The sequence below is a fragment of the Rattus norvegicus genome, chromosome 1, assembly GCF_021556685.1.
Source record: "Rattus norvegicus strain SHRSP/BbbUtx chromosome 1, alternate assembly SHRSP_T2T, whole genome shotgun sequence".
Classification (NCBI taxonomy): Eukaryota; Metazoa; Chordata; class Mammalia; order Rodentia; family Muridae; genus Rattus; species Rattus norvegicus.
Window position 1 is genome coordinate 182,854,007 of NC_141534.1, and position 25,277 is coordinate 182,879,283.

Here is a 25,277-nt window from a genome sequence, read left to right on the forward strand (position 1 = left end):
AGATCCAGTCTCTTGTACAGAGAGATGTTTAAGAATACCAGGAAAGCACACAGAACAAGTAGCTGCGAGAAAACCCTGGCTGGGCTACTGAACATTGGTTCAGAAGACCTGTGGAATCCCACCCCCGCACCAAACCCTGCCGGCATCTGCCTCCCTTCCTCTCCTGGACAAACCATCTAAATGATTTTGAGCCATTTCTGTGAAACAAGTCCTTTCCTTCCAGCTTATGATCAAAGGAGAAATAAAACATGGGTCAGCAGAAACTCTACCCCTCCGGCACCTTTCTTCTTTTCAGACCCTTTCAGCATTAGAGGTCTTTTTCAGTACCCAAATTCTCTGGGCTTTAAAACAGTCTGGACAATCACGAAGAGAGTCCGTCGTGGGCCTTTTCTCTGTGGTTTCTGTCATTTGAACGGATTTCCTAAGAGCTACCAACTTGTGTTGGACTATTTAGTCCATTTCTGGGTGTAATCAATGCCAGAGTGCTGAAAAGAGACTCAAGGGAAAATAATTTATCTAAAGTTAAAGTAGCTAAAATGTACACTCAGTTATAGTGTCTCCCACTGACCCCACATGAGGTGGTGTGGCTGACGGTCTCCCCTCTTAAAGGTTGTATTCAAGGAGGGGTTTTATTTTATATTACTAAACTCGGGAAGCGTATTCTTTACACTGTAGTCCCTATGCTAATTTCATCTCGGTTGACACAATAGATGTCTACTACCAGAGTTCAGAAAGTCAGTGAATTTTTAAAAGCGAGCTAAACTCTCCAGTTTTATTTTTCAATAGTTTAATGTAGACGTTTGAATTGAAGGGGAATCACAAACAAACAACTGCGTCAAATTTCCCCAGTGCATTAAATATGCATTTAGTGGCAATGACCAACATTGGTAAAAAATCTTAATGTACAGAATAATGTACAAGTTATGTTCACTGCAGAGGCCTTTTTCACAGGAACAGTATTTGGACAAAAAGGCTCTGTTTTGGTTTTGCTTTGCTTTTTCAGTACTGACAAATATCCTAAATTCTAGGACTGTGGAAGGTCCAAAGCCATGTGGCAGATTTTTGTGGGATGTAGCCATGACCCCTGAGAGTGAGCTCAAGAGCTGACCCTAAACTAGGAAAATGCCTGTGGTGTGACGCACCTACTGTGCTAAATGCAGAGCACGGGGGGGGGGGGGGGGGACACCACGGACGACTAGTAATGTCCTACCAGTTTTTCTTCCAAGAATTGTGGGATTAGAATTCCACAAATGTATATCTTAAATGCATGTAATTTATTCAAATGAAAAGAGCTGAGGTGAGTGAATGTTAGTATATTTTAAAATGTTTTTTTTTAAATCTCTGTGTAAGTGTTAAGGTGTACATAGTAAATTTCATCTACCACAGTTATTTTCAAAACAAATTAAGCCAAGTCAGGAGAAGTGGTTTACAACAATAATCTCAGCATTCAGGAATCTTAAGGCAAGAGGATCGCTGTGAGTTCTAGGCTAGCCTGAGCTACAGAGTAATATTTTGTTCAAAAAAACAAGGACAAAACAAAACAAAAATGAACATTAAAAACAAAATACCATTTGCCAACTATGTATCAGAAATACTAAATGTGAACATCCCATTTTTAACAAAAACAACAAAAGTTACATGGGAAATCACTTAAATTTTTGAGTAAGACATAATAGTTTAATAATCCTGCAAAAGGCTTGGGAGGTCTTTAATAACTAAACTGTAATGTAGCAAAATGGAAATAAAGCTGGGTTAATGTTGCCAGGTCTAACCTATTTGAAATTAATTTTAATTAGCAATAACTTGATTTTGGGTTGCGCATTAACAGCACACTCCGCATTGTAAACTTGACAGATGTGTAGGATAATGTCAGTGTCTTAGCCTACGAGGTCTCCTTCTCAGGCTTACATATACTAGCTCATTTCCTATAAGATCACTTGTGACACAAGAGGCGGTTACCAGATACTCTTCTTCCTGTTGCCACTGGAAACCAACCAGAAACATCCTTTCTGTATAATTTAGTATATGTATGAGTGAATGAATGAGTATTATGTCTCTGTTTCTGTCACTATTAAATGCTTCAGACATTCTAGCCCACTTGAAGCCAACCACTCATTTAAGTATCATAAGGAGAGCTAAGCTCCAAGTCTCTACATGACTGATGCCACCTCTGTGAACTCATCAAGACAAAGAGTAAGTCAGACTTAGGTTGATGTCTTGGAAGGTGTTTCGCACTCGATTTTTCTCACTTTTGTGGAGATGGAAAGATGAGACTGAATTTGCCACCCAACAGTGTTGTCGAATCATCATGCCAGCCTCTGAGAGCAGCGTCTTTCGGTAAGCTCCACTCCACATGCAGATCCCTCCGGTCACAATGCCCCTTGTGGCTGTGACCTACTCACTACAGGCATATATTAAAGTATGGGGGAACTTATGCATGTTAATGGCTATGTTCATTTCTAGGTTTGTATGTTAATAAGAAATCTAAAAAATGTTTCTGTTCAAAGAATATTACCTACTGTGCTAGAGGACTCGACCCCACCCCACCCCCATCAGCCTTCATCTGACACACATCATTAAAACTCCAGTTCTCACTAATTCCACCAGGAGAACTACAGATGTCCTGCTAGCCACCATTTCCTGGTAAGCAATCTGAGGGGCTTCCAGGAAATTGCTAATGACCTTCATTTGACTTAAAATCTAGGCTGCAATTAGTAAAGTTTTTCTTCTCCATACTGGTTGTGATGTTTATTTTCATTACAGCAATCAGGAAGGAAAAGGTAAGATATGTTGTTTTCATGGTATATCAAAATGTATCCATTTTAATTTTGCTATATCACTGATGGACTAATGCATATTAATGTAATCATAATTGCATAAGAATACTTTAGTTCCTTTTACTTCTACCCAAGTTTGCCTCCTTTCTGACTCTGGTACATAGCTCTTGCTAAAATTAGCCTTTTAAAAATGGAATCACTGGGAATATTTTATAATTGGAGACTATTTTTACATTTAAGAATCTTTCATAATTAAAACTTCTGAAACCAGATATGATTTTAAAGTTTTGTGTTTTAATTATAATAATTAACTACAAGAAAGAAGTTTCCGATTCTTACACAGTGAATTTAAAATATGATTATGTGGTCAATGCAGTAACAACAAAGAACAATTTTAGCCAGCTTTATATTTATAAGCAGAACCTGTTATTAAACTTTAGTATTTTCTTTTATATAAACATTGATTTCACTAATTAGATTCAGCTGATCTTACCCCAACATATCGATTTCTTTTAATCCTGACAGTTAACAATGAGTCTAATGTATCATAATACTTTAGACCTTAATCATATAGTAGGAATTTTTGCCGGTAGCTTTTGTTAGAATTTTAATTAAGAAGACCTTGTGTCTCCAACCTGCAGTGGGGGGGGGGCATTTAATTGCTTGCATGTATATCACACAGACTTCAAAAGAAGCAAAAGATGTTTAGAGCAGACAGTACAAAGGAGAGCCCGAGATGTCTACACTCAAGCAAAGCGGTGTAATTAGAAACCGTGGTGCTGCTGGATCCAAATGTGTTCAGAGGGGCTGCTTCATGCATTTGCTGCTGGCTAAAGAAATCCAGGAGTTCTCCCGTAATTACTCGCTATTGATTACAAGACATCCAAAAGACTATGTGAAATTGGCTAAACATGTTATTTGGAGCCAAATATTAAGTTTCTACCTTAGTAATTTACCATGTGGTTTACAGCAGAAGCTTTCTGGACTTATCTGGAGAAAAACAAGTTGGATTGTATAACAGACAAAAAAAATAAGCCTCAAGCTCTAGTTTTCTGAGCGTCTGTGAATCTCGATGTAACTCTCAAGTTCTACTCTATAGGAACATGTACAAAAGGCACTGGCTGTCAATCAAATGCATCATCTCATAAAAGGAGGTAAGAAGACAATGTCCCTAAATTCACAACTCAGGGCATTAAAAAAAATTCATTATAGCACATTAAATCTAAACAAACACCAGCACATTATTATTTGAACACATTTTTAAAAATCACCAAATGAATGAACTTTGCTAATTTTATTGGTAAGGTGGCAAAAGATTCACCCCTAGGCAGTTCTGTTTTGTTTTGCATATATATTTATAAATGCAAGTGCTCTCATATACACACAAAAATAAATAAATGGTAAAAAATAAATATATATGTATATACATATATACCATATGCATGCCTGGTATCTGCAGAGGCCTGGAAAGGAGATCAGGTGTCCTGTAACTGGAGTTATAGGCAGTTGTAAGCCAACATCTGTATGCTGGGAATTGAACCTGGGTTCCCTGCAAGAGCACAAAGTGTTCTTAATCCATTAGCCATCCAAGGTCTCTTTCTGGTTTTTGGAAGTCTCCCCAAAGGAAGAAGAAATTACCATAAATTAACGAGTAGAAATTCAAGAAAATCTCATTTATAAACAAATATTCAAGGTATACAGTCATAGTACCTGCCCAGCCAGTTGAGTACTGTGATTGCTTAAAGCAGAAAACAGTGGGCACCATCACTTCGAGAACAGAGCATTCGGGGAAAGAGGGAAGCCAGGTAGGGAACTAGCTCCTGCACTGTGTTTTAGGTCCTTATGAGAATAACCAAGTAGGAGTCCCTGGGCACGGAAGTCAGCGATTGGTGCAGAACACTGATTCTGCAGGAACTGGAAGATCCAGTCTCAACTGGAAATAAGAACTCTCCTGAGAACTTCTAGAACATCCTGCTCTACTTGACCTTTAAGACCCATCGTGACCTGAAGTCAACCATGACTCTGTGTGCCTGACCTGTCCTCTGAGGATTCCTGCTGACAATCAAAGCTGAGACAAAACGAGGCCCTCAGACGTATTTCACAGAAGTGTTAGAGTGACGTTCCTTCTTGGTTCCTGCTATATTTTCTTTGAGTGCTGTCTCAATGCTTTTGGAGACAGAGCCTCACCACATAGTCCAGGCTCACCTTGAACTCACGATGCAATCCAAGCTGGCCTCAAAACTACAAGCCTCCTGCCTCAGCCGCCTGAGTTCTAGGATTACAGGCCTGACCACCATACCCAACTTAAATTTATGTTGTCACTTCAGTATTTGCTATGAGCACATACAGTTCCTGCCTTTAAATCTTCTAGGAAAAAACCATGGGGAAAAAACAGCACAGCACCTCTGCTCCTCAGCACACATGATGAGCACAAAGTTGATGAAGGCCAAACAGGTCCTCAAACATAGCAGTGAACATTATACATGATTGTACTTCAGTAATCACTCTGGAAAACACTGGCACCACTTGCAGAAATGCACCCTGAAAAATGTATTCTCAGTCATTTTTCCAGCATGAAAAAACAAGCTTTGTTTTTCTAAGGTGTAAGGAGGCTGTATCTCACAGGCATCTACCTTATACTTAAATGTATATAGCAAAACATTTAATCCTTAATGACACTAGAAAGGAGTCTTCAGCATCCTTTTTTTCCTTCACTGCACATTGTCTCCTGTGTCTCTTATCGTCTGGGTGTTTGACAAACACAAGCACAGTCTGTACTAACTTAGACAACCAGCAGCACGTTCACCTGGCACGGTGCCCAAAGAGGCACCTTCACACCAAGCAGGAGATGCCAGCCACCATATCCAGGGGAAGATGTGTGAAGGAGGCTCAAAACCTTTCCTATAAACTGAAGATGTCAAGCCTCTGCACAGCAATAAGTCCTCATGTTGCAGGCATGGCTCAAGGACATGACTGCATTCAGAAACGTGTCAAACCACAACTATCCTGGAATCCCCACACACTCAGCACAACTCAAACCCCACCACATGTCTGTATTGTACTGTCTTCTGTCACGTCTCCACTCCTCTCTCAGTCATTTAAGCACAGAGGAATAAGTATTGTACAGTGAGGCTATGCTGCCCATGTCCTGCCTCATGATCAAAAGTAGAAATGTAAAGCTAGTGTGTGCTGTGGGGGAGGTCAGGAGCCTCCCAGCGTCTCTCTCTTAAGGCTTCAGAGAACTTATAACCACTCTGTTATATCAAGCAGAGACTTCTGAGACCAAGCTCGGACCCCACCCCTACAGCTTCAAGCAACACTCTAAGCTGCCAACTTTCTCTTCTGTTTTACTCAGTTGTAAGAGTAGGTATCTCTTATTCATATAACATCAAAAATATTTTATAATGTTTTTATTTTCTGTTTGTTTGGTTTCTTTGGTGTTTTGAGACAGAGTCTCACAATGAAGCAGGCCTGGAAACTTGTGCCCCAGGCTAGCCTCAGTTCATAAAGACTTATTTGCCTCTGCCTAGAATTAAAGGAGAGAGCTACCATACCTAGAAGTTTTTGTCTTGTTTTGTTTTTTGCATTCTTGGCTCTCCTGGAATTCACTGTAAAGACCAGACTGGCCTCCAAAAGAGATCTCCCAGTCTCTGCCTTCTTCCAAGTGCTGAGATTAAAGGCATGAACTTTTTTTTTTTTTTTTTTTTTGGAGACAGGATAACTAGCCTGAAACTCACCATATGGTACAGGTTAGAGTTCATGGAAATCCTCCTGCCCCAGTCTCCTGAGCTAGTACTCACAGTTTTAGGTATTTTAATATTCTGTTTTGTGGACAATAAAGAATCTCACAAGACTTATTACCATGTTCCTTTTGACATGCTGTATTTCAGGTGCCCTCTGCCAAAACATATGATTCAACTGTATCAGATACCACAATTTCTTGAGATGTTGTTTTGTGTTTTTAAGAAAAGTTCCCTATTATCTCAGCTCCCTACATCTGCTTGTCTGCCCAACACTCCAAGTCAGAGAGCATGTGCCAGGCCGACCCCTCCTGCCTGTCTTTTAGTACTCTTCATAATAAATGTTTGGGGCACCTCATCATGAGTCTGTTGCTACTAATCTCCTGCAAGTTATCACATTGTACCTCAAGTAATTTGACAGCAGGAAAAGAGGTGACCTGCAGAAATATGTCAGTGAATGATGCTGTGGGATATTCCCTTGGTGTATTTAAAGGATGCTAGGAAATACTTTAGGTACTGCACTGAGAAAAACAGAACTCTTTGAGGTGATGTTTCTATCTTGGCTGCAACCAACCATTCAGAATGTAGTGTAATTTAAACATATTGTTACCTAGCTTAGATATAAACTATAAAAACAGTGGCCGGAGAGATGACTCAATGACTTAAAGAGCAGTTGCTGCTCTTTCAGAGGACTTAAGGTTGGTTCCCAGCATCCACATCTACCTGCTCCCAACCACTCCAACACAAGGGGGTCTGTCACCTCTAGCTTCCGTGGGCACCTGTGTTTCTATGCACATATCCACAAACAGGCACATACATACACATTATATAAAATAATAAAATAGGTCCTAGAGAGATGATTCAGCAGTAAAGAGCACTGGCTGCTCTTCAGAAAGAACCGAGTTCAATTCCCAGAACCCAGATGACAGTTCACAACTGTCTGTAATTCTAGCTCAGAGAATCTGACCTCCTCTTACAGGTATAGATGAGGCAGAACAGCAATGAACAATCATTCAATCAACAAATAAATAAGTACTTTTAAAATAATGAAACAAGCCTTTAAACAAGCAATATAAATACTAGACAAGGCAAGGCTCGCTGACACCTCTGACAAACCATTGTCTCACAAACGTCTGCGGTAGTTCATGGGTTTAGCAGCCTCGTTGTGCTTCATTTGGGTAGTATTACATGAAGCAAAGAATTTAAAGTGAAGGCTTAAAAAAATCATTGCTTCTCAATTGTATAGGAATATTAAGGTCTCTGGATTGAAGACTCATCTTTCAGTCTTAAACATTCTATGGCCCCACTTTGTTCCACTATATATTTCTAGAATATTCCACTAAGATTGATGGTGGCTATTCCCTCCTTATAGTAATTTTGTTACACTTCATGACTCTAGAATGAGATATAAACTTATGTAAAATACATCAACATAAATTAGTTAGCAAACATTGTAATTATTAAATAGTCATAAAATGACAAAAATTCTAAAGGCACACATAACCAAGTGCCTTTAATATTAAGTTTAAAAGTTGTAAATGAAGCATCTTATGTGGGAAGTTAGAGTACATAAAAACAAACAAAATGTAGGAAGTGAATCAAGACTAAAGAAACAGTAACAACAAAGCAAGATGATTATTTGATTGGCATGCCGAAAAGGGGCAATTTTAGGAGTTATGTGTTGCATCTTTACGGTAAATGGCTAAATAGTTGAAAAACTCCTGCCAAGAGAAGTGAAAGGCAGAAGGAGAAAACAAATTTTCAAAAGTAAGATTTAGATATAGAACAGAAAATACACAGAAGCCTGAAATGCTAGGTACTATAGGTTAAATCAACAACAGTAACAATGGAAAACTCTCACAGACTGTACGATTTCAGAATAAGTATTTTATGAAAAAAAATGACCATAAAAAGTAAAACATGTTTTTAGGCTCTGGTGTTTTCAGATTATTAAGAATTTCGAGAAATTATAGATAGATAGATAGATAGATAGATAGATAGATAGATAGATAGATGATAGATAGACAGACAGACACACACACATATATTTCTTCTACTTCTATTATATAATATAGAAAGGAAAGGCCAGTTCTACTTGGAATTCTGGAAGTTATATACTTTGTGTGTGTGTGTGTGTGTGTGTGTGTGTGTGTGTGTGTGTACACATACATATAGATACACACACACACACACACACAAATAGATACAAATCAATCCAATATATGAGAGACACCCTACAGGACATTCAAAGATGACTATCCCACAATTAGCCTGCATTTATTTCATAATGAATTCAAATCCCCCAAATTAGCAAAGTGTGCCATAAACACAATTCTAGAGACGTCTAAGAGTCTAGAGCTAAAACTATATTTTTAATGATAAAGAACTATATTTTCAATGATAAACTTATTTTAACGAAAAAATAGCAGCTGGTGTAGGCATGGTGGAATGTCCCTGTGATATCAGCACTAGAGAGGAAGAGGCAGGGAAGCAAGGACTCAGAGTCAGTCTTGGTCATTACAAATTCAAAGCCAACTTGGGGTACATGAGATGGCATTTAAAAAATGGCTTATGACCATACAAAGTGTAGAATACTAAAACTAACACTATAAATTAAAAATTCTGTCCAAAATTCTGCTCCTTTATCCTTACACTGCTCTTAGCAATCTAGGTGGCATGATTTGAAGTGATGAGATAAAGGCATTCTGGTCAGCTGCTACAGGGTTAGACCCAGTAATCCAATAACAAGGAAAATTACACAGTGAATCAGTAAGACTGACTTGTAAAACCTAGGATAATCTCAAAATACAGTAACAGAAGAAAAATAATACTGAAGAGTAAAACATGAAAGGAAAGGTAAAGAATTAAAACCAAAATGTTCCTGGGGGCATACAAGAATTGGTTAGGGGAATGGAGAAATAGATCAAAGGTTAAAAGTAAGACAGTAGGTGGTCTGAGTTCTGTTCCCAGCACCCTCATGATGGTTCACAACTATCTCTAACTCCAGTTCCAGGGAATCTAGTGCCTTCTTCTGGCCTCGGTGGGTACTGCATGCACATACATGCAAGCAAAACACACACACACACACACACACACACACACACACACAAACTCACACACAGACATTAATAAATTTTTCAAAGAAGAATTGAATAAATTGTTCCCAATGAAAATCTGTGATTTCATAAAGATGTCTGTTCATCTAATAGTTTTATATAAATGTAATTTTAAAACGTTTAATGTTAACACAATGTTATAAAACAATCTAAGATAATTTTTTAAAGTGTGAAAATATCTTTGATAAGTTATGATAAATATGAAATGTTATATTTATTACTAAAGTACTAGTGAAAATTTACATGAATGGTTTCAAATGTATAATAAAATGTAAGAAAAGATACTATTCCAAGTGAAGAGTGATCACAGCATTCAGTCACAATGTATAATGTTGTTGTTGGTTTTTTTTCTTTTTTCTATTTTTTCAGAGCTGGGGACCGAACCCAGGGCCTTGGCGCTCTACCACTGAGCTAAATCCCCAACCCCTTATAATGTTGTTTTTTAACTGTTTTTTTTAAAACTATAACTCTAGTGGACACTATACATCTAAATATATTCAGAGGGGAAGAAAAGGTTAAATGTTTCAACTAATTGGGAGAAAATATGGTAGAGTAGTATCTAATCTCAAGACTGGGAGTCGCCTACCCGAACAAACCTCAACAGAGTCAAACATTTAAAGGGGAAAGAAGGCAGGCACGTACGTCCCAGGATGTGATGCTATTAAATGTACTCAAGGGGTCTCAAGCTCTGACAGCCAGCACGCATGGGACAAGTCCTTTAGAGGGAAATGAGCAACTGGTATTAGGTAAGATGACTTGGTTGACAGAGGGCAAACTCACTTTATGCCATGTTTTTGCCCATGATGGTTTTTAAACACTATCAAATGAAAGCCTGCGTGAAGCACAAGGAGCAACTCATGGCGGGGAATGGGGAGCTAACTTTACACAAAACTTAGGGTATAGATGAAAGCTAAAACAGAAAGCCTGTGCCACAAGATTTATGCAGAATTAAAGAATGCTTTTGCTTTATTGTATGTTGTGTTCTATTTCTTACAAATAAATATGCATGAATTTTGGAATTGGGGAAATCCACTGATCCACAATGCCTAAGATAGGAGATACTGATAATCCCCAACAGTACACAATCCTCAAAGGGTAGATCACCTTTAAACCCTCAGAGAAGGCCCTGAGCTTAGTATGCAGCTGGCCCATGTCACATAGGATGAAAAGGGTGTGTTCTCTCAGCATTGGTTAAACCAAACTACTTGAATTACCACTTTACTAAGGTTTTTAATGTCTAAATTAGTGTATAATTGATATATTTTCTACATGTAATGTGTGTAGTGACAAAATGCTAAAATGTATAAAAAGAAAAATGTAGAACAAGTTAAACAGAAAATTCAGTAAGAGTATTATCATTTATGTCTACAAAATTCAGAATAGCTCACCACTGGAAGCGACAGGGCTCCAGAGGAATAGCATAAAAAGGCTTGATGCTGTATCATTCACTTTTGAGAATTACACATTTTGAGCATCTGCAATTTCTGCTGATTTTTTAATTTTTAAACTGATAATTAAAATTAAATATAAATAAAATCTAAAGGTATGAGAGGAAAGACACCCTGAAGTGTATAAAAAGCCAAAGAGCATTCACATAAAGATAATAAAATGTGGGGTTGGGGATTTAGCTCAGCGGTAGAGTGCTTGCCTAGGGAGCGCAAGGCCCTGGGTTCGGTCCCCAGCTCCGGAAAAAAAAAAGTTAGCGTCCACACTGCTGGAAGAAAGCAAGACCCCCTCATCACTCGTGTTGGCAAACGCTTGCCTTTGCATAAGCCATTTCTGTCCTGACTCTTATAAAACCAGTGGCTCTGGAAAGAGAAGAAAACACAAAATGACGTGTGAAGTCGCACTGCCCATGTTATTGCAGCTGGATGGAGAATATGTCATAATGACTTTTCTTTCTACCCATCAGTTATGTTGAGATTCTGTTTTTTCCAAAATAGAAAATGGCCTTTATGAGTACAAAGCAGAGGCAGTAAAATCCAAAATGATATTTCATTTCCACTTGATTTTGACACCGTGCTAGTTAATGAAATGATCTATTAACTACTCTTTGGGAAGAACAACTGTTCTCCACATTTGAGTTGAATGGAACCAGAGCTCTATCAATGTTTTACAATAAGTTAAAAATAACATTTTCATGAAGTATCTACTACCAAATGGTTGCCTTAACTAAGCTAAATGACCCAAAATTGTTTAATAAATCCAGAGAACTAATGTGATTAAGACCCTGAAGTATTTCTGCAAATAGAGGGTTAGACTTTGTGAGTGATGACTGACAGCATTTATAGGAGCTCTGGCTTCCTCGTGTGACACAGACGTATAAGAAAGGGAACACTTCTCAGAAAAGCTTCCACTGAAGAGCTGGATTAGTCCAGAAGCAGACATTTTGCTCGCAGGCTAGCAATTATGAAATACACTGCACTCTTTCATTTCTTAATGTTTTAGAAGGATGACATACAGGCAGGGGTGAATCTACAGGACTTCCTAGACCAGTTCCCAGAACCACAAAAATAAGTAAATTAGAAAACAAAGGTACTTTAGGATCCCAAGATCAGGAAATGCTAAATCCCAGAACTCTCTTTGCTATGAATCAATGTCCAGTCCTATGAACAGTTTAACAGTATTAACAGTTAACATTAGCAGTAACCATCACTGTATCCCGCAGTAACCATCACTGTAACCCGCACTCACCCAAACACTGCTCAGTGCCAAGTGATACAGTTGCAAGACCTTTACTTGTGTCAACTCTCTCTCCTAAGGAGCATATAAAGTAGATGCTATCACCTCCATGGAGACAGGAAGTACAAGATGGAGGAAACTCCAGTGTTTAGCCAAAACTACTCAGGCATAAAGTGATACAGGCAGGATGGGGACCAAGGTAAATAGGTCTCCAAATCACCCATAAAACGAGATGCAAATTCCATCTGGTTTTTTTCGGATTTTATAGAGAGCCAATTTGCAGGGGAAAAAAAGAAATCACACAAATAACTTCAATTTATAAACTGCACTAGTACTATAGTTCTAAGAGAACAAATGGTATTTTGAACTGTTCATTGTTTGACAAAACTTTCTGTCATCTTTGTCAAGTAGATTCACAGGGTAATTTGTACACTGACACTGGGGGTAGCAGATGTCCATAGGGCACACTTTACAGAGAAGACATTCAGGGATGTGTCACATCTACTCCTCAATGGAAAGAAAAGTAGATTTCTGTACTCTTTAGTAATTTAGAAGTGAATTTAGCGTCCTGGCACAAAGACCAGCAGCTGCATGAGGTATGTGAGGCAACACCTGAACACATTTGATACTTTTTAGATTTTACCTTTGATTTCTCCAAGAAGTTCACTCGTATTTAGTCTTTCCATTTTTTCCTTCCAATCTTTTGAAAGTAGTTTTTCCATGCAGGAGGAATCTATTAAAATACAAAAATAAGTATTAAAGATGTGTGCTATGGACCCAGAGGGCTAGCTGCCTGAGCAACTGGCTCCTTGGGAAACAAACAAATGCTGTTTCTGTTGCTATTCTTTTAATTCTGCCATTACGCGATAATAAAACACCATGACTAAGGTAAACTATTGCCCCAGGATGATAGTGTTCCGTAATCCATGCTTAGCAGCCTAATTCTAGCAATATTAACCAATGTTTATCATTTATCAGACTGAGAAAACAGAACAAAGGCTTTAAATTTAGATATTTCTTTTAGCCTGGGTGGTTTTTTGTAAAGGTAAAGCACAATTATTTGCTGTGCAGGAACAATGATACATTGTTAAAGGAGAAGCCAACTGGCCTATAGCCACTTAGCACATAAAAAAGAAATTCAACTTTTGAAAAACTAAAAATTAGGCAAGTAAATAAAATCAAGCTGTTCTTTGTGCCCTCATGGAGAAATCTGCTAAAACTTTATACACAAAGTAACACATAGGTTTATTAAAGGAAATACCTGTTTAAATAGTGTCCACCCTTTTGCACTTTAAAATAATGTTCTAGATTACAGGGAGTAAGTACGTATGTAGTTATAAAGATTCATAATATATAGAAGTACAAACTTGAGAACACTGTACTAACAATCTCTTTTCTTCTGTGTGTGTTGTTTTCTTCTCAGGATTCAGATGACCTTGCAAGCAGACCTCCTGCTTACCACCTTCTACATGAGCCTTTCCAAGGCTCAGCTCTTAACAAATAGGCCTCGTTTCCAGAGAATGCAGATTTTAAAACTCCCATTAAACGTTAGCATTCCAAGTGTCAAAATTCTGATAACTTTCTTTTTAAATTATTTTTAAAATGGTTCCTCCAGTTCCAAATGCTTTTCTCCCCCATATCAGCTCCTATCTTTTAAGCATTTTCCCTTTCAGGTTTCCCCCCCCCCTTTAGCTTCCAAATCCGCCTTGAATTTTTCAGATTGACAGTTGGGTCAAGATGGCTCTCAAGGGCTTTAGAGGCTAGATAAGCTTTGAAAAGGGCAATGATCCTTGCTTAAGAGATGAGAAGACCTTCACATGATTAGAAAGTATTGCTGAAAACAATTAACGTTTGTTTGTGACGAGACCAATCAATCAGGGAATGGATGGAATCCAGATCTAGTGCCATGAAAGGGTTGATGCTGTCACAAGGTCTACATAGAAGGGCTGTTAAGTGAGAGCCCCTGCCCTTCCCTGCCTTCTCTCCAGGTCACATCAGAAATGTGGCATGGGGCCTGTTCGGTACTTGGATTTTTTCTAAGGTTAAGAGAGAGCCAATGAGCAAATCTTCACAGGCGTGCAGCCAGGCTTTATTGTTTCTCCAATCAGATCAAGATGGTTATAACAGTAGATAACACTGAGACAGATCAATAAACAGTCTTGAATTTTATACTTTACTAGGGCTTGCTACATTTTCACCCATCATTGTAGATTCTGTCATTACATTAAACTGATGCTCAATAGCACAGATGCAGGAGTCCCAAATGTCTGCTTAAGTAAGATGATATACCCATCAGACAAAACGCCAGTATGACGAAGACTGTAACAAAACTTGACTTGTTAAGTACACACACACACACACACACACACACACACACACACACACACACGATGAAAAGTATGTCTAAAATTTCTATAAATAGATTCAAAATACCCCAGAGATCCCAGGAAGGAATGCTGAAGCTCCGTGGGAGATGAAGACAGCTCTATGGACAACGGGAATGATGCTTCAACATTAACCCAACAGGCTTCATGGAGAGCTCTACAGTCACAGGCTCCAAAGCACGTGATACTCTACTAAGACATCCTGTCCTTACTAACACAGAGATCCAGCTATACCAGCTCCTATTTAAGAAAGCGGAAGGAAAAGATAACACAGGCTTTGTGTGCCTACATTTATAGACAGGAAGTTATTTAATAACAACCACAGATAATATTTATCCAGGGACACTAGTAGTCACTACATACAACTTCATCATCCTTTGATCTTGAAGGTTTGAAATTAACAGTGTCTCCTGGCTGCTCATCCAAGTGCCAGACCCACAAGAACCATGTTGGTGCTGTAGATAAAGCAAGCGAGATGAGCGTGAAGAGCCAGAAGCTGGTTGTCACCCAGCCACTCTGACCTGGAGGACTTTCTGATCAGAGATGAGGAAACATATAAAAGGTCCAAAGTTGCATAGGAAAAGTTGTATTGTCAAAGGCCCCATGGACTGGACTAATGCACTCAATATCTGGGTAGGGGTGCAGGTTAAATGTGAGGCTCCCTTCCTGTTCTACAACAGCCTTCCAGAACATCAGTAGGAGGCAGCCAGTCAGAGAAGACTTTATCCCACTGCGGTTTAGCATAACTTCAGTGATCAAAGAGGGAAAACTACATAAATGAGACCTTATACTCCACACAGAAAGAATAAGAGTGTGTGTCTTCAATACAATAGGCACAGTGATTCTAAATGGAGACAAAACAAATGTCCACTAAATAGTTTAGGGTTCTGTCATGGAACAAATATGGCTACTCAAGGAGACAGTGACAGTAAATTTCATTATCTAAGTTTGACTGTTCCAACTTCTATGACTGAGCTGTTTGCAGCTAATGAACCAAATGACTCTTCAAGACTGAAAGAATGGGTCATAATACTATGTGTGGTTCACAGTAGCCCCACAACGTGAACACATGAGAAACAGGTATAACTTACAGTGCCCTGATACTGTGTAGCACGCCATCAGAGGCTAGAGGTCACTCCTACACAACACCTACTCAGTGAAACCAGGGCCTTGGGTTATTTTGCCTATTAATTAATGAATGATATAAATCTGATGCTAGGTATTCTCCATTTGAAGAGAGCCCATATCTCTAAACTACTACTGGGTTATGTAGCAGTTGGTAGGCTGATTTGGCGATTTTGTTTGTTTGCTTTCTTATTTTTTCAAATTTAAGTTTTTATCTTTCAGGAAACATATTCTAAAGTTTTTCTAGCAAAGAATGATACAATTCAGGATTGACTTTATTTAAAATACACTGTAAAACAGATTCCCAAATGTGGTTCTGCTTCTTAGAAACCGAGGCTGTGGGATGAGTAAAGGGTGTGATTCCCCATGGTGAGCTAATGTACTGGCTACTAACACATTCTAAGGAATAATTGAAGTTCAAGATGGGATTAATCTGTGGACTGATGTTTTAGGAAAAGTTTTCAATTACTCCTAATATATTAAAAAAACCAGCTTCAGTAGTACTATGATAAAGGTTTATCTTCTGTGTCAGAGAGTAAATAAACTGTAATTAAGGCCAGGGAAGAGGATGGAATGATGGGAAATGTCTCAGTATACTTTGAAACAGTTTATCTATGAGTAAACATTTGTTACTCTTTTCACTTCCACGAGATATTGAAAATCAGAGGGCTAAAATACCACAAACACGATACAGAAATATATCTTTCAAATATTCTAGTGAAGAATCAAATGCTTCAGTCACTGTGTACACATTAGAAGAAATGTGTGCTTTAGTGATGGTTAAGACAATTGTGAAGGCATCCCTTCATTTAACCATTGGAATCACCTACTTCAAATACAGTCACTTTTCTCTGTATTCCCAAAGACTGATAATTTATCTGAAGTGCCCATGACTTTAGTTTCCTGCCAGACCTGACAGTGTACGTTCAGTTGCCCCTCAGCAGCCCCAAGTGCTTTCACTGGGGACGTACAGATGCAGTCATCAGCCACTGTACATCTTTTCACACAGTGGTAAGAGCTCCACAATACAGTGGGATAAAATTGGAGCTTGGAGAGCTTGAAGAGCACTCTTAAATTTTAATTAAAACCCTCCAAGCTCACTAAAAATAATTAGACACTAAAATGTGCCAGTTTTATTTTGAAGTCACTATAACATACAAAGGAATGCTCCATGATGACTGTACACACACACACACGCACACACACACACGCATGCACACACACATGCACGCACACACACACACACACACACACACACACACACACACACACACACACACACACACACAATGAAACAACTGACTTTCCAAATAAGAACAAGGGGTATAAATAGAGTCTGTTTTCAAGCAAGCTCTTCATGCAGGGAGCTGACAGAAAAGCCCACAGAGTGTGTTTTTCAGACCGAACTAAACAAACCTAGAAATAACTTCTCTAACCCAGTGTGCGGATCGCCAACCAACTCCACAGAAAACCCAGTGTGGAAAGAACAGTGCACACTATATCACTGAGCTTTTCTGATCTGAGACCAAACCTTTAACCTCTTAAATGTTTCTGCTATCTTAAAATATCTCATACAATGCTATACTCCATCCTATTTTTAGGCAAGCAGCAGAGAAAGCATGCCTTTCCCATACAGCAGGGCAGCGGTATAAACATCAACACAGATGCTCTGCCAGGAAGGACTGGACTTGTCAAGCACTTGATCATTAAGGAATGCACCAACTGTTTGGGATAATCTCGTGCCAGCCCCCTTGTGCTCCACACTCCCCTGAGGTGGGAGTGGCCAACCTCAGCCTACTCCTTCGTCTTCATTTTCCTCCTCCACAGCATACCCTCCATCCAAAAAGACATGAAGAAAGGCATGTCGGCCCAGCCATGAGAAAGCAGGCTCACTTCCCCAAACAGACCAAAACTTTAAAACAATTAACCCTCCCCTCTTCTTTCAGATAAATTGCTAAGTATAAAATGCAATCTGTTCCCTTTGTTTACTCAATAAGAACAATTTGTAAATGACTCAAGGATAAAATTCAGAAAATGTTGTGCTAAATTAGAACCATTATAAACATGCTAATGACTCAATACTCGAGTAAAACACGCATGATCGGTGTGAAGGGAAAGATTTCGTTCCTGTAAAATTCTGTTGTGCTGCCTTAAAATGATTTGGTCATTAAATCAGATATAGTCCTTCCAGGAAAAATGTTAATTCCTCAGCCACTTGACTGAACAATATGCTGTGAGTGAGGGGTGTGTTTGCAGGAGGCTGCATGTGGGGAGGAAACCACAGTGTTGGAAATGTTGTTAGGACTGCTACATCCGGACTCTGGGATGTGCACAGGGAAACAGAGGCCCCACATCTAACCTGACAGACTCACATGCAGGCATTCTCATGTGGGGACAATCTTTTCTCCAGGTACTATTTTTATCTACCAGAGTGTTTCTTAGGCATCCCTGACAACTGGCACTAAGCATACATTCACAAAAGTCACACTGTTCTGTATAAGACGGAAAACACCATCTCTCTCTCTCTCTCTCTCTCTCTCTCTCTCTCTCTCTCTCTCTCTCTCTCTCTCATCTGCTCACTGAGGCTGCTAGCACCTAAAACATGAACATGGGGATCATTCCCAACAATCTTGCCTGTTTACCAAGGCATAGCCACTGCAGGGGCTGACAGGAAGGACAGGCCACAGGCGACTCCAGGGCTCACCGCCTGGTGCTGGAGCTGCAACAGCCTCATTTCGGAATGAGTTAGAAAGGAGTGAAGACAAGGAAGTTGCTGGCATCACTGACTGCAAACAGATGGTGACGCTCAACTGTGCTTCAGTGCTTGCTTTCCCAAAGACTATTTAAATCACTGGTTAAACATCAGTGCTATGGTCTGCACAACACAGCAGCCGGCAGTGTAGTGGGAGATGGTAGTTTTACACTCGCTAACAGTAGCTTCAGATATAGACACTAACACTCACTCTCTCTTTGGACAGGGGTGCCAAGAACACAGGCCACCTCAGGGAAAGTCAGTGGTGTCCAGCAGCCCAGATTACCACACGTGGTGCTTGGCTCGTGTTTCTGACCCTCCATTTTGCTTTTTCCATCTAGTTTAAACTGAAAGCTTTCCTTTCTTAAATACCATCCACTAAGCAACCTGTACAAAGTTCTTTCAAAACTGCCTCAAACTCAACAGGTTGTTTCTTCCAAGACAGGCTTCATTTTCCCGGGTGAGAGCTGCATGTGCAGTCTGAGGCCTTGATTCTCCACTGTCACCTCTTGCACAGGAGACACTCAGATGCTGCACTGTTTTAATGTAATAGAAATGTCTGTTAGAAACTGGAGGTAGCCATATTGCTAAAATATATCCTACCAATGACATTTCCACTTTATCGACTGCTGATTCTGTTGTATATAGTCATCAACTATTTGTTTTACTATGTCAGATTCATATGTATCTGATTTCAAAAATATTATTAGATAATGGATGCAACTTAATTATTTTTGTGTATCTAGTATGCTCTATGTTCCATTTTTGTTTATTTGTTTTTGTATTTTAAAACAGGATCTCCCATAGTCCAGGCTGGCCTAGTCTAGAACTCCCTACGTTGCCCCAAATGACTATCCATGCTGTATGTAAAGTGCTAGGCATCTGACAGAGAACCTTGTACCCGCTAGACAAGTACTCCGCCAACTGAGGTACATCCTCAGAACCCTGCCTTCCTGTTTGTGAGAAGTCATCTCTAATTCTATGACTCTGGACATACATGTATCCTGTGTTTGGGGGACTCCATGTTGAAACCAAAGGTAGACATCAGATGTCTTCCTCCACTGTTATTTTGTAAGACTGTATCTCTCACTGAACTTAGAGCTCACAGTTCCTGTGGAGCAGTTGGCCAGTGAATCTCAGGCATCCTCCTGTCTCTGCCTCCCTGGCATTTGTGTCCTGCGTGGTTTTTCACTTGGGTTCTGGAGATCAAACAGAAGTCTTCAGCCACTGAGCTATCTCTCCAACACTCCGAACGCTACTGCTATGTTGTGCATCTCACCTGCTCATCAAAGCATAACCACCGCAGGAGATGCCAACTACAGACCTGTTCTCTGCTTTCTATTGCTCCTCCTGACCACACAAAGAACTGATTCATCAGAAACCTCTGCTGGGACAATTGAAAGCCTCTCTCTCATGCTCAGATCAGAAGCAAAATGTGTGTTGACCTGGGATTGCTGTGGATCACACAGACAAACTCTGACTACTCTATGAGAAAATAGACTTAGAAGTGAGGAGCAGAGAGCCTGAGGCCTGACATCATATTTTGCTCTCCAATGTGGAAGTCAAATGCAACTCCTGGTCTGGCAGAGATAAGCCAATATGTTGTATTCACTTAAGTGTCTGCAAGTTGGTACTGTAAAAAGACCTAAACAAGCCAAGGGGTGGTAACATACACTTTTAATCCCAGGATTCACAGGTCAGAGACAGATGGATCTCTATGAATTTGAGGTCAGCCTGGTCCACAGAGCACAGAGCAAGTCCCAGGATAGCCAAGACTACACAGAGAAATCCTGTCTCAAACAAAAAACAAAAAAAACAAAAACAAAACAAAACAAAAAAGCAACCAAAAATAAATAAAACAAATAAAAATCTAAACAATATGAAAACTGTCACAAAAGGACATGATATACATGTAGGTATGTTATGTTCAGAGAGTGAGATAATACATGAAAATGTATGAGATATATGTAAATGAGTTATGTTCAAAGTTTAAATCACACGGAAACCAGCACTGGATTACAACACAACATGCATTAAACGTGTAGGGTGTAAGCCTTGAAACGAGTTTCTGACTTGAAAAGCATACAAAGGCCTTACGCAGCAATGCTGACCAAAGATTCCTCTACAGAACTCAGTATTTTTGAACTTGATGCCACCCACTGAAAACAGCAGAAACAAAGTGAAAGCAGAGACTCGATGTGACAAGTCGGAAAGAAAAACCAAAAACCAAAAACAAACAAACAAACAAAAAACCCCCGGTATATCTGAACATAACAGACTGCCAGTTTCTAAGCTTCATACAAACAACTTCCTGGTGAGCTGTCATCAAGTCAAAGTGTGACATGAGCTTGAGCTGCTGACGCCCTCCTTTGGTCTATTTCACTGTGTATTAGCACCCATGAAAGGGCAATACAGTAGAAGGCTGTGCTGCCCGGGGGCTCAGGTCCCATTATCATTGGCCCTAATGGTGGCTCCTACATGAAACTCTGAGTTTTGCCATATTTGGATAAGTCTTCAAAAACTGTCCCACTCCCTTCTGCATGCCTAGTAGCTTCTCAACCATTCTCACGCGATATCCTCTTATACACACATACACATACACACACATGTACGTATGCATGCGCACACATACCACTACCACCTACTAACATTGCCTACACTGATTCACTGTTTCAAATATCAAAGTTCATCCTCTAGATAGAAAAATAATACTTGCCAAGTTTTTGCTTTCTCATTAATCTTCTGGTCAATTTTTAACTCTGAGCTTTAAAATTCCTGTCTCTATTGCTACTACTGCTGAGCAGTCTTCAGCATTGAATAGGCGAATACATGGTCAAGTTCACTCCATTCAACATAACATTAAGTCACCTGAGGGCCAGACATGCCTGACACCACTTGTTTCCTCCATGTGTGATTAACTCAAACTCTGAAAATTCCTTGAAGTAGTAAAAATTCACTCTTACTGAACACCAAGTAATGACAGAAATAGTTTTAGTGACATTTGTATTATTTGTCTTTTTCTTGGTTTTTACATTCCTATATGTTTTTATTAACTGATATCATATATCTATACACTTTACATCTCTAAGTAAGTCAAGTCTGTCAGAATATACATCACAAATATTTTGCCCTCTCTACGACACACCTAAATTATACTGTAAGTCTCTAGATGAGCTGAAGATTTTATTTTGGTATTACACAATTAGTAACTTCTTCCTTTCTGACTAGTGTTTCTAAGACCTATGCAATGTTGTCTACACTGAGATCAGAAACAATCAACAGTGCTATGACACCTACAGCAATGACCAGTGTGGCCTGATACCCTAAGGGTACAGTAGCTGCACACATATTTTGGCAGTAACCAACAGCTCTGTAATTAAATTTAAGACCTGCTCTAAAAGGGATACTATACCTGGAATTGGAAACCTAGCCAGCTACCCAGGGCTAATGAAGTCATGGATCTTGGAGAAGAACCCACAACACCATGTTCCTAAATTAGTATACTCCCTAATTTCATTATAAATATCGGTCCTTACACCCACATATAAGTGGAGTCCTCATCTCTCATCAAGGAAACTTTTCTTTGCAACAGAGACCATTACAGGCAACTACAACCAATCAAAGTGCAGAGTTCTGGAGCCCAGTCCCAGTGAATATTTCTACAAAACAACTTTTATCCTAGGGCTCAGGGAACACTACAGAAGAGACAAAAAAAAGATTTTAAGAGCTGGAGGATCAGGGAATTTATTCTGTACCCAAGTAATATAAAGTTATACCCATAAAGTGTTACCAACTTGAGTGCCTACACATGAGCTGAACAAGATCAAAAATAGACATCTTAAAAAATAGGCAGGGAAATACCATGAAGCCTCAACTCAACACAAAGGACTATAGGCACCTAAGGAGTGCTGAGAGTAGAAGAAATCATCGTCTTTATTGGTTATCCAATACTCGGTGATCAGCTTTGACAACATGCATATGAGTACCATAGAAACTGAGCAGGGTATATACATACGTACATTGTTTGTGGAACATATATTGTGATACATATATATGTATACAATTAAAGGAAAATAAGCCAAGAAATTTTAAAAAGAACAATTTGTGTTAATTGGGAAGGTGTAGAGTTAGGGAAAAAAGGGATGATATAATTATATTATAATCTCAAAAATAAAATAAATAATTAAAAAGTTTTATACTTCCAACTTTATATTCAAGATGAAGTTTATTTTCACTTGTTTTGTGTTCTAAGAGTGAAAAAAGCAGAGTAAACTTTGTGTCCAGTTGCTTCAACATTATCTGTTTGAAGACTGTCATTTTTCCTTTTTCCATGATCTGGGCGGGGCTTTGAGAGGCTGGGGAGACTCCTACTGGATTCTGCCTGCTCTGCTGATGGTTCCTTGACCTTACATATTTTGGCTTTCCCAGCACTGTGGCACTCGGTTGAGCTCACACAGAATGAGAGCGTGCTCTTGGCTGTACTTGGTCCTTAGCAGCTTCAAGTGCATTTTAGGATTGTCCTACTTACAAAGCAAAAGGTTTGATGGGATTTTCTGAATTTATAGACCAATTTTAAATCATACTTATTTTTAATATGTGCACATAAAGTTGTGTATTTCTCTCCTGCACTGTCTTTGCTGGTCTGATATATTCTTGTTAGATTAATTTATCATTGCCATGTAGTTAAATATATTTTGTGGTTGTATATGATATTTCTTCATTAATTCATGTTGATTAAAGCCTGGTGGTTTAGTTACTGTTTGGGAGATTTCTTATTTTCTTTCGTTATCAGTTTGTTATCTCTTTCCATGTAACCAGAGAACACACTCTTTTTAAAAAAGTTAAGTCATCTTTACGTAGACTTGCTTATAGCACAACATAAACTTTATGCAAAACTCCAAGTTCACTTAAACAGAATAAGCATGCATAAGTTTGCATCTGCCAAGTGCTGTCACCATCACTTACGTCCTGGGGATTTGAGGTTTTGTTCAGGTCCTCTATAGTCACCATATTTTCCTACAATAACTGAACTGCGAGTGTGCCTTCTATTTAATGCTCTCAAGTCTTCTCTAGATTTTGAACCTATGCTATTGGTGCACAGACTTAGAGATGGAGCAGGCACCAGCTGACACTAGTTTGTGCTCCATGGGACTAGAGGCTTACATTCTTAAACAAACTTAGAATTTTCTGTAATGATTTCTTCAAAATGTCCTCAGCTGCCTCCTTCAGGCACTCCCACTGCCTGCACAGCTCACCGTCAGCTCCACAGGCTCAGCTCTGCTATCCTGTTCATCTCTGTGCCTTTCCCCGTATGTTCTCTGGTTTAGAAAGTTTCTACTGTACAGTTTTTGATTACGCTTCTTTCTTAGCCTACACTTGAGTGTCTGCAGTCACCATCTCTAAACGCTGCTTTTCTCTGCTCCGAGTGTTCTCTTGTCTGGTTTGCATGTTCACTAATGCTGGTGTTTCTTCATCCTGTTTTCTATGTTCTTGAGACACTTGATGAGTATTCTGACTGTCTGTACTGAAGGGGTCAATCCAGTTATTCCTATGTGGCCAAAAGCTAGAGTAGAATATGCCTTTTTAAAACATGGCATTGTAATACACAAAGAAAACAAAACAATGTTGATGATGACAGATTAATATAATAAATCATGGTTACTATGAAAAACTTTATGCTAATAAATTGAAACTTTTAGAAAAATGCAAAACTTGCTGGAAAAAAATACATATCAAGATGGAAAATTGATCACTTAGGTCACTGTGACTCCAAATTTGCCAAACTGGTTAATTTTTCCAGAGTCAAGGAAGAAACATTAATAATCTCATACAAACAATAAACATCTAAAACCAAACACTATTCAACTCATGAGGCCAACAAATTTCGACCAAGAAGTTTATGAGAAAATAATTTATAGGTGAATCTCCTTTATAATCTACATACTAAAAACTATAACAGGAGTCTTCAAAAGGTTTAGGAGAAATAATGTGTAGGTGAGTCTCCTTTATAGTACAAAATCCAGGTACAAAATCCCCAACAGGGATCTGCAAGATGCCTCACAGGAAAAGGGACTCTGTCTCCAAGACTCATGTCCTGAGCTGATCAGAAGACCCACCTAGTTCAAAGAGAGAGCCAACTCCAGCAGGTTGTCTTCTGGAACACACACACACACGCACACAAATATTTTATACATAATTTATAATTAAGTAAAATGGTAGTTCGCGTTGGAAGTTATTTATATCCACAAAAAATATTGCCAAGTATAAGTATTGGAAATAAGCCAGGAGTGGAGCTGTTAAGTTCCACAAAGATTCAGACGCCGTACAATACAATGTCCCTTACTGGAATAAAGGTGACAAAGCATCTGACTGTTCTGCTGGGTATAGATAAATCTCGTTATAACACTTAAACCCCACCCTGGTATGACTACACAGTCAGCAGTCTAAGAACAGGAGGGAGTTCCAGCAGGTGTAATTATTAAGGGCAAATGCTGAGAGGGAGGAGGAAGAAGACAGAATTCAGTTCTCCGTTTCCCTGGAGACTATAGTCAAAGAGATAAGGAAAAATTACAGTCTATATAGTCAACTTCTGACTCCCAATCCAGCAGTATAAGGAGTTCAGAAGTCACCATTCCACCTCAACCACAAGTAAAAAGCTAAACAGACTGAAAGGCAACAATTCTTCTTACGTCCTTTAGATA

At 39.1% G+C, this 25,277-nt stretch overlaps 1 protein-coding gene across 46 annotated transcripts in view; it reads right to left on the reverse strand.

The window, feature by feature from the left end:
- The window catches only part of Sox6 (SRY-box transcription factor 6), a 608,765-nt gene that overhangs the window by 206,672 nt on the left and 376,816 nt on the right, over positions 1-25,277 (reverse strand). For all 46 annotated transcript variants that reach the window (XM_087657920.1, XM_087657862.1, XM_087657680.1 and 43 more), the window contains 1 exon segment: positions 12,959-13,048. In XM_087657920.1, coding sequence (XP_087514046.1) covers positions 12,959-13,048 — 90 coding nt within the window.